At 37.3% G+C, this 10,477-nt stretch overlaps 1 protein-coding gene across 2 annotated transcripts; it reads left to right on the top strand.

Moving 5' to 3' along the window:
* Window positions 1-1,970: 1,970 nt before the first annotated feature.
* On the top strand, window positions 1,971-6,111 carry LOC101294060 (uncharacterized protein At5g19025-like). 2 transcript variants are annotated; one of them, XM_004296904.1, is made up of 3 exons: window positions 1,971-2,625; window positions 4,290-4,363; window positions 5,774-5,912. In XM_004296904.1, exons 1-2 carry the CDS (start codon window positions 1,976-1,978, stop codon window positions 4,309-4,311), a joined length of 672 nt encoding a protein of 223 aa, XP_004296952.1. In that variant the 5' UTR covers window positions 1,971-1,975; the 3' UTR covers window positions 4,312-4,363; window positions 5,774-5,912. The 2 variants fall into 2 exon arrangements, with proteins under 2 accessions (XP_004296952.1, XP_004296951.1); XM_004296903.1 differs by lacking the exon at window positions 4,290-4,363 and having other exon boundaries at window positions 5,774-6,111.
* Window positions 6,112-10,477: the final 4,366 nt, after the last annotated feature.

The raw sequence follows: 10,477 nt of genomic DNA on the forward strand, positions 1-10,477 counted from the left end.
GTTTACTATAAAAATATAGAAATGCTGTAAATTAGACAATGAACACAACAAGAGTGATATCAAAAATTTGATGCAAAACTTCAAAGAGGGAAAAAGCACCAGATTAGATTATTTCACTAATCTTCATTTTGAGTATACAAAGATAGGTAATTTTTCAACACAACTACAGAAGGAACTAGACACTCTAGTTTTCGCACTTTTCTACCTATACACTCAAGATCTGTAATTCACGTAGTTCTACACAAGAACAACTGAAAAACTTTTATCTACTGATACAACTATGCTATCAGTATGGACAACTCTGATTCTTTCCCACAACCTAGAGTTTATTCATCTCATGGTCATTTCACAGGTTCTTCACACAACCAGGCCTTGCTTGATTCTCCAACACAATCAGCAACTATCTCTCAGATCATTCACAACTTCATCAAACTTAAGAGTAACCTGAATGCAAGTAAGAGAGAAACCTAGATCATATGATCATACACACACAATATGCAACAAGAGTAAAAACACGGTTTTTAACTCAGAGACTAAGATATCAAAGTCTATACAGCAGCTGTAACAAGCACACTTCACACAACATAACAAGAGCTATATATATAGAGAATAGATTTCTCCCCCTCAACTAATGCTCTTCAAGACATGATTTGGAAAAGAACTACAATCAGTAAATCATTACTTTGTATTTTTCCAAAATACCAGCACTTAGCAATCAATCATATTATTCATTTTAATTCAGCACTTTGCATATCAGTAGACAATAGACACCTATCCCTAAATGATATTTCTCTCATAAAAGAACAAATGTCGATTTTTAAGGAAATCATGAATGAATGCCAATGATCATGGAAGAAATAACTATGAATATAAAATCCCCACAAAATCATTCATTTGTCAACTTACCAAAAATGAGATGAAGAACGATTACCTTTGTACAGAATCAACATTTAATTCTGTGTTACTTACTGTAGTCACTAATCATGCAAGACTTCAAGCTCTTTTTGCACTGATCATCATTTTCCAGTCTTTCCTAGCTCCACAAGAATTTCTTGTGTTTGAATAGGATTGACCAATATATCAATATTTCTAGAGAAAAAGGAAGGAAAAAGAAGGTAGTAACCAATACATATAGTTAAATAGTGATTTCTGCTTCTATCTAAGTAATCAAGGAGAATACATGCATAGAATAAAATCAAAGGGGTGTCGTGCCCTAGTGCATGTACCTCCGCCTATGCTCATGAAGTGCGTTTGGAACAACTTTTCAGTGACGTTTCTCAAAAACTCAATCACAAGTTCACAACAACCTTAATGTGTTGTATACCAAGTTAACTCATCTTTACGTAAGTAAATAGCTAAACCAGTAATCGAGTAGTGTTCATATGGTCAGTGACTGACAAAGAGATTTATGGTCAGTCACTATTAGATTTACATCCAACGGTTGAAAACAAAACAACTCTACTTAAAAATAATTCTCCTCACCATTTGATTTAAATCTAATGGTAATTGACCATAAATCTTTTGGTCAATCACTGACTACGTAAACATGACTGACTAGTAACCCTACCGTAATACTTGAAGATTGATGTTAGGTATTATGTTCGATCTTCCATTATGAACAAGAAAACAAATCCAAAAAAGAAAGTATTATGTCCCAAGTAAAACCTAAATGAATCACATGATCTCACCCAAGATATTTTTCTATACACAAAAATGACGTCAAAAAGAAAGAAGAATATACTCTCACATAGTTAACGCCTCCGGAAGGAAGGAAGGAAGGCTCGTGAGGGCCCTGCATCACCGGCAGCTTTCCCAGTCGCTTTCATTTCCCGAAACGCTTAGACCCAAAAACACACCTCCATTAATTAATTTATGAATTTCCACATTTTCAAAATCTTAATTTATTAATTAAAAATAATTAAAAAAGAAAAAAAATAGAGAAACCCCGGGGAGGCTTTCAGTTTTTGTCTTAAACATGCGTCTCACGCACCCTCCTCCACTCGCCACCATGCGCTCCTCCTCCTCCACCGCCACGTCATCATCCTCCTCCTCCCCGAAACCCAAATCCTCAAACCCTAGCCACCACTCCAACGGCCACAACAGCCCCAATTGCACCCTCCTCTGCAAACACTCCCCCTCTGCGACTCTCGACCTCCTGATCCTCATCCTGGTCCTCTTCTCCGGCACCTTCCTCATCACCTCCTACTTCTCCTACATCTTCAACTCCCTCTCCCTCCTCCTCTCCCACTCCGCCCCTCACCTCCCGATCCCCTATCTCGCCGGCTTCCTCCTGTTCTTCGTCGCCGCGCTCCTCCTCGTCGAGTTCTGCTGCGGCAAGCGATCGCGCAAGTGCGACCGGGCCGGATGTAAGGGTCTGAAGAAGGCCATGGAATTCGATTTGCAGCTGCAGACGGAGGACTGTGTCAAGAGCGGGTCTAAGGAGATCGATAAGCTGCCGTGGAAGGGCGGCAGCGAGACTAATCCTGATTACGAGTGTTTAAGGTCCGAGCTCCGGAAGATGGCTCCGCCTAATGGCCGCGCCGTGTTGCTGTTTCGGGCGCGGTGTGGTTGCCCCGTCGCCAAGCTTGAAGGATGGGGTCCCAAGCGAGGCCGCCGGCATAAGAAGTGAGTCCTGTCCTCTCATTCCTTTGTTTTTGTTGTCGAGAATTTGTTTGTTTGTGATGTCAACTGATCATCCATACGAGTAGTGAATTTCTGTTGATTGATTTATTGTTTCGAGTAGAGGGATAGCTTACTCATCTATTAGTTGTTGCATTGCAACTTTAAACGTTAGTTAGTGTTATCGAAATCAAAATCTTTACTAGTTTTGGAAAGTTAACTGAGTTGCACAATGCAGTAGAGAGCTAGAGCTTCCTTCCTCGCTTATGGAAAAATAGTTTCACTTTTCTTCTCTCCTCCTTAAAGAGATAAAATTGAACCGAGAATTTGAAAACGCAAGGGTTATTATAAGTGTCATATCAGTTTTGTGACATGTTGTACCGTCTTGGAGCTTTTGGTAAATTAGGATTTTGGGTTATCTGTGAAATGCCCTTACTTTAGTTTCTGGATGTTCTTGATTACTCTATCTCCAGGCTATATTGGCCTTGAACACATTTGTGGAAAATCTACAGCTTCTTGGCACGGTCATAACTCGCCATGAAGCAAGGGCAATTATGGTTTAACATAAGCATGGCAGAAGAGAGATGCCGGAGATTGTGCTTAATTAGAAGTTTTTCTTCTCTGGTGTTTTGGTGGTTTTGGAGGAGAGTGGAGGAAAAGGAATGCTTTTGCAGAGGCCAAGAGAGGGAAACAAAAGAGAATAGAGCAGCAAAGGCAAAAGTGACCAGAAATAAAAAGCATTATAAAATACTTATTTCTGCCACCCAGTAACTCATGGCAAAGTGGTGTCTAACTTAGAGGCATAGTGCGTTTGAATCTAGCATTTCCCTTGTTCTTTTCTTTTTCTTGAAAAGAAGCCGCAGTTTGTTGCCAAGGATAGAGAGAGATTACATGCAGTGAGTAGCTGCCTTGTAGTCCCTTAAAATAGCTGCGGAAGAGAAATCTCTGTGATCAGAAGTCTAGGCAACTCCGAAACTTGACCCCAACATTGAGAACCAAGCATCCTTGTAGAAACTTTGGCCTTCTTTCTGCCCCGTAAATTCTTATGCATATTACTTGAGAGAGAAAATATTGCCTAGGAATGATCCATATAACATTTACCTCTCTAAATAGTTCAAACCATAGGGCAGAGCAGTTGATTGCTTGCTCCTTTTTACTCATAGTGCACCAGTTAGGAGATAGAGAAGAACCCCATCTCTTCTTTGAATCTTGCAGCAGGCCTCATTCGTGCTGATGATTTATGATTATAGTTAGATTCTTTCTTTATTCTTTCAACCTCTCAAACACAAAATACTGCATAATTTTTTATCCTCTTTACTATTATCTTTTTCTAGGTTGACCATAGTTATGTTGTGATTAAACTACATAAGCTTGAGCAACTTAGGCTTGAGCAATGCTGTTTTTGCTCACCAGTGCCTTAGCTGTCTCAGAATTCAATGGGATGCAGTACGTATATTATGCTTCTCCCTTCTATTTTCTTGTGTCTAATTTTTGTTATTTTGTGTTTTTTTGTTGAGGAAAAATTACGCTAATTTCAGAATAATATAAAGTAGTGAATTATTACGCTGATTTTTGTTTGCTAATAATTTTTGTACTAAGTTCCTTTATTTTGCTTTTGGGGCTAAGTGTATGTTAACATCTGTAGTAGCTTGCACATGATTGTTGCACAGAAAAAGTAATAGAGATGGATAACAAGTTGAGCTGAAGCTAGTGTGGTACAGGCTACATACCATCTTTTAAACAGGTCTCAAACTACATAACACAACATCTCTAATAAATTTCTCGAGACATGATCTGTAACGCACTTTGTGCCTAGCACAATATGCTTGAGTAGTTCCACGCACAAATGAAGCATAGATGAACGGAATCTAAATGATGATCCAGTTTACGTACCTCTAATCCATTCTAATGAGGAAGTAGTTTCAGGTTTGTTTGGTAGTCAATAAATTAGGGGTCTTGATGGAAGAATCATTCTATTAGATTGCAGAAGCTTGGGTGAACACAATATTCTGATAGTGGAGTAGCTACTAAGTCTCTGTAAGTTACAGGTATCTGAGATGCATTAAAACACAGCTATTAAACTTGCAGTAGCTGCAGGACGGTTTATTATCGTAGAATTGGTATGAAAAGCTTTTTTTTTTATCAGAATTAAAAGTAGCTTGGGTGAACATCAATATTATTGTGGTCCTGTTGGTTACAAGTAGTTTAACTGTTTAAGGATCTCTAGGCAATATAACGTGATGTGAACTTTGGTGGTAGTCAGAGTACAAGGTAGAGTTCATAGGGTTGGTATGGAGAACTTGTTAGGAGGATTTAAACGAGCTTGGACAAACATCAATACTAGGGTGGAATGTGAATTCTAAGTATGACTAGTGATAAGAATAATACATAGCTATATTGATGTTTCTCTATCAAAATTATTCTCCAATTCTGTATAAGACAATCTACATAATGATGCTTTCTCATGATCTGTCCAAAAATAAACAAAAAAGTTTTGCTGTTGTAGGTGCTGCCACATTTCATTTGAAGTGTTTAGATCAGATAGTTCTAGATCTTTCTGGTCAACAATTTGTATTAAGCTGGTACCATAAGAGGCTTTTACTGAAGTATATTCTATTATTGGAATACTGTAGTTTGGCCTTTTAATAATTTATTTTTCTTAATGCCTGGAATACAAGTGTCAAATGTGATCAGAAGTACTAATGTATGCAATAATGAGAAGCAACTAAATAATCTAAGAAGAACCAGCCAGCTGTTTTGGTTCAATGTGGGCTGCATTCGTGGTTCTATTCCATTTTGTAACCTGCAAAGACTGGCAATTGTCTTGATGACTGTGTGCACTGATTTAACTTTTATGCTTCTAGTTTTTCTATGTGGTCCTTCCGATGTCTTCTTGTCACTGCTTGCAGCTTGTTCTTAGTTGACGAAGTAGGTTTCAAGTGAATTTGCTTGGCTGCACGATTATATAAGTTGCTGACAAACTTTGTAGGCTGGTCTATTGTTTGTTTTGACAAATATGTGGCTCCACTAAACCCTGAAACTGATATATCAGACATTCACATACAACTGCATGTTGCAGCCTATCTTTCATAGCATTTGCATTTTAAAGCTGGTACAACCATATGATTATAGTTTGAAATCTCTGGTCTTGCAGGGCTCTGGCGAGTACGATTCCCAATGGTGGAGACAATCGCTGATTGTTTGGGATGCTTTCTTTGCTGGAGTTTACATTACATGTTATATCATTTACCTGTCTGATTATATTCTATAGACATTTCTTTCTTTTTTATTTCTGGATGAACTCCATTCTCAATCAAAACAACCGTTTTCTTGATGATATATTTATGCTGGCATACAGATGTCAAAACGACCTTGTCTAGAGTCTAGACATACATATTCTCGAGCGATTGTCTCATGTGTAAGGGTATAACAAACTGAATCAGAATAAACATATGAAATTTTAAGTTGGATATATATTTACCGTTTAAGTCTTGTCCAAGGTTCATGCGGTGAGGAAGTTAAGCAAAGAAAAATTCGTCTGAATGATATATGAATTTTCATTTCTTATAAATTTTGGTATATCAAGTTTTAAAAATATCAGATTGGTGTCTTATGTTTCCATCTCGGTTTAAGATTGGTATATATAACTATTAAGATGACTATTTTACCCTCAGACAAAAAAAATTGACAAATTTACCCTTAAATTCTCTTTTTTTTTCTTTTTTTTTTCTTATTCCAATTTATATTTTTTGGCTTTTATATTTTTAGGAACGTAGAGAAAAAATTTATCGTCACTTTCTCCTTGCTAATAATCAATTATTCATCTCAATTATCCTTGAATGTCAACGGCAATAACAAGATCCTTGAGTGTCAACAGAAACAACAAGGATTAAACTTTTGTATGTTTCCCCTCTTCAATATTCTTTAAGTTTATAAAGGTCAACCCAAATCATCAAATTCCACTACATCTTCTAATATTTTTGGAATATGAAAACAAATAAAAAAAAAAAACTAAGAAAAAAAAAGAACTTAAGGGTAAATTGGTCATCTTAATGACTACATATACCAATCTTAGGTCGGGATGGAAACATAAGATACCGTTCTAATATTTTCAAAACTTGATATACCAAAGTTTATAACGAGCAAAAGTTCGTATACCATTCGGACGAATTTCTCTTAAGCAAATGGTTCGTGTGTGAGCAGTCATGATTTCAATTCATTGTCAATTGAGGAGTTGAATACTTGTTTGGCTAAGGGTACATATCAAACTTATGTTCAGTTGTGGCTCTGGAAAGGGTACTCCTTTTAGGGCTGGGATATTGCCTTTGTTAACGACCAATGTCTCGGCTATCCCTATCTGGCCGAGGATATTATTTCTTGAAACTCTGAAAGAGATACAGGAAACTTTTAATCCCGCAAATTTGTTTTGCGGTGGATAAGTATCATTTTTAAAGAGTTATCAAGGCATACATTTTCATATGTTTTTATTGACAACAACTTCTAAAAGAAACATTGAGGCCGCTTCAAACTTTGCTGTCAGTAACATATATGGCTGAGCATGGGACGGGATGAGACATGATAGAGCTAATCCCACGGCCTATCCCGGACATTGAAATCAGAACGGGACGGGACGAGCTTTGCGTTTTTTAGATTTCATCCCACCCAAGCCCTATATCGGTCGGGACAGGACGAGATGGGACGGGACGGGCCTAGTCTCGGACAAAAAAAGTTGAAAATAAACTTGTAAGCAAAAGAAAGAGTTCCATATTTTTATAATGTTCTTTACTCTATTAAGTATTAACAAGTACTTGTAACATATTTACAAGTACAACATGGTGTAATAAGAGAGTTTATACTACTTACTTTCTCTAAACATGTCATCACTACTAAGGTGTAAGAAGAGACTCTACAACAATCAATAAATTAAAGTATTAAACATCACTGTTATGGAATTGGAGATAGCCTAGTAACTTAAAGAAACAAAGAGCTAAGATTAAAACACTTAAATGAAATGCTCAAATCACATCTTAATCAATAAAAATCAATCATTAAAATAGTCGGGACGAGACGGGACGGGACGGGCCTAAACAAGACTTGAATTATCCGTCCCGTGTCCCGTTTTAAAGAAACAAAGAGCTAAGATCAAAACACTTAAATGAAAGGCTCAAATCACATATTAATTAATAAAAAAATCAATCATTAAAATAATCGGGACGGGACGGGTCTAAACGAGACTTAAATTATCCATCCCGTTGTATAGGGATGGGACAGGACGGGACGGGCCTAACATTTGAGATTTAAATCTCGTCCCATCCCAGCAAATTTCGGGACGGGCCCGGGATTACGAGATTTTATGCCCACCCCTAATAACATATAATTTTCAATATTCAATTTACCAAACACATTAAAATAAAAATTTTAGATAGAAGCTGATTTTTTTTTTCTCTAAAAATAAAGCAATCCCAAACTTGACTCAGTTTACAGCTTCTTGAGCTGCTTCTGCTTTTGGCTATCAAAGTTGGTGTTTGGTAAAACTCTATGAAGCTGCTTTTAGGCATAATAGATTCTATGGAAAGCTGGTTTTGAGAAGCTATGAAATGGTTTAACTTGAGTATAAAAAGATAACTTGAGAAGCTATAATAACTTGAGTGTATGCATGAATTGCTAATATATAGTATCTTTGTAAACTATCTTTTGTGCATCAACTTTCGTACATAACCACAACATTTTAGTAGGGCTGCGTTTAGATTGGATCCATTTTTTAAAAATAGGATCCGTGATCTGAACCATTTAATTATTTCGGATCAGATTTGCATTTTTAAATACAAGATCCGAATGGATCTGGATCCAAAAAACACCGGTTCGGATCTCCGTTTTTTTCGGATCCAGAAAGCCTGAAATTTAAGACATATTTCCATGAAAGCAAAGATATTCCAAGTTTCTAAAATTTCAAACCAACTTAGACACAAAATAACATTAAGCATTAAGCAATTTAAAGTTTCAAACTTAACAAAGTTTTGTTCAAAAAAAGAAGAAGCAAACTACTTTTTGTGTTTTATCTTTTCATCACCCTAAATATAACGGCTTACAATAGATCTAGTTCAATCCAATGGTTATTCGAATTTTTGTATTTTTTGTCAGGATCCGATCAGATCCAAACTTCCTTAAATGGATCGGATCCACGAAAAGCTGCATTTTTAATAATTAGGATCCGATCCGAACCACCTTATTTGGATCGGATCAGATCAGATCGACTTGAAACCGGACCAAATATGCAGCCCTACTTTTGTAGTTTTACATAAATATTTATTTCGTAACTGTTTAATCTCATATCAGATCTACATGCATTGACTTTTAATACATAGTTGCCTTACAATTTCAAAAAGTAAATTTCCTAACATTTACTAGCTTTCTTGTTAAAGATATTTTTTCATTATGATTTTATTGTATGTGAAAATTAATCTTTGTTGTATGTTCATAAACATATTCAAATTATTGATATGAACTTTCCAAAAATGAATGGTTTTTCCTTTGTGTTTAACATAGTATTTGGTACAAATACATATCAATATCTCGTACACAATAAATTTCTTTCCAAAGTTTTGCAAAAACAGAATTCGATGCACCTGTGTAACACATCTTAAGAAAGACCGAAAACCCTGAAACGGTATGATGACTGCCCATTGTTTCTTGTAAAATATTCTTTCTATAAACTCATCCATTTTACTTATAAATACATAATCTAAGAACTTCATACAGGCATATTACTAGTCAACATCTTCTTTTGTTTGGTTTTGTCGAAAGACAAAATGATCAAGGGTTCTGATACTTCTGAGACCAAAAATGAAGATGATGAAGGTGCTAGCCACGTATGATTTCTTTATCAAATCTATGATTTACGAGATTAATGGTATGCATCCTCTGTCACATCCCGACCCTTATATTTTTACCTTATTTACTAGCGTGATTATAATAAGAATTTTTACCGTTCCGATCATTGAGTAAATAGTTTAATTGGTCCCTAGAGGGGTTTCGGGGACGATTATGTGCGGAGGATAATTCGTATGAGGAAAATACGACGACGGTAAAAATGGTAAATTTTAGCTAGTAAAAGGTAATTTTTATTCGGGTATTATTTTTCGGGGTGTTTTTATTTTTAGAATTTGGGTTGATATAGGTTGGACCGGTGGAGGCCCAACCCATTTTCTTTTTCCTTCCTTTCTCTTCTTCCCTCTTTTCTCTTCCTCTCCCCGAGCTCTCTCTTCCCGCTGCCCAGTTTTCCGGCCGCCCTCCCGCTGCCCAGTTTTCCGGCCGCCCTCCCGCCGCCGTCCGGCCTCCGTTCGCCGCCGGACCGGTTCCGTTCGGTCGGTCTCCCTCCCAGCAACATTTCTAGACCGGTGACAGCCTCCCTAGCGCCGCCGTGAGTGAGCGGTGCCGCCCGAAAGCTTCGACTGCCGAATCGGTTTTTTCGCCGGAACTTCCTCCTCCGGCCACCAATCCGGGCAAGCTTGGTATGGTTTTGTAGCCCTCCAACCCAGCAACCTTGCCCTAAAAGGACTCACTCCCTCTTGAGCTAGGTAAGGAGAAATTTGAGGTGGAAGTTTTATGGTGTTTTTGATGTTTTTAGTCGATTGCCCTAGTTAGGCTTGGAATTGGTGTTTGTGCTAGTTATGAAAGTTGTAGAGGAGATTGAGAGGAAGATTCTGTTAAAATTTGGTAGCATTTGCAGGTCGCCGGAAAACCGCTGCCGGCGGAGCCGCCGCCGGTTAGGAGATTTTTATGGTTTTTGATGTAGAATATTAAGGGGATATTATTGAAGTGAATTATGGAATTTTTGGATGAGATTTGGATAGGTTTG

The sequence above is a fragment of the Fragaria vesca genome, linkage group LG4 (assembly GCF_000184155.1).
Source record: "Fragaria vesca subsp. vesca linkage group LG4, FraVesHawaii_1.0, whole genome shotgun sequence".
Lineage (NCBI taxonomy): Eukaryota > Viridiplantae > Streptophyta > Magnoliopsida > Rosales > Rosaceae > Fragaria > Fragaria vesca.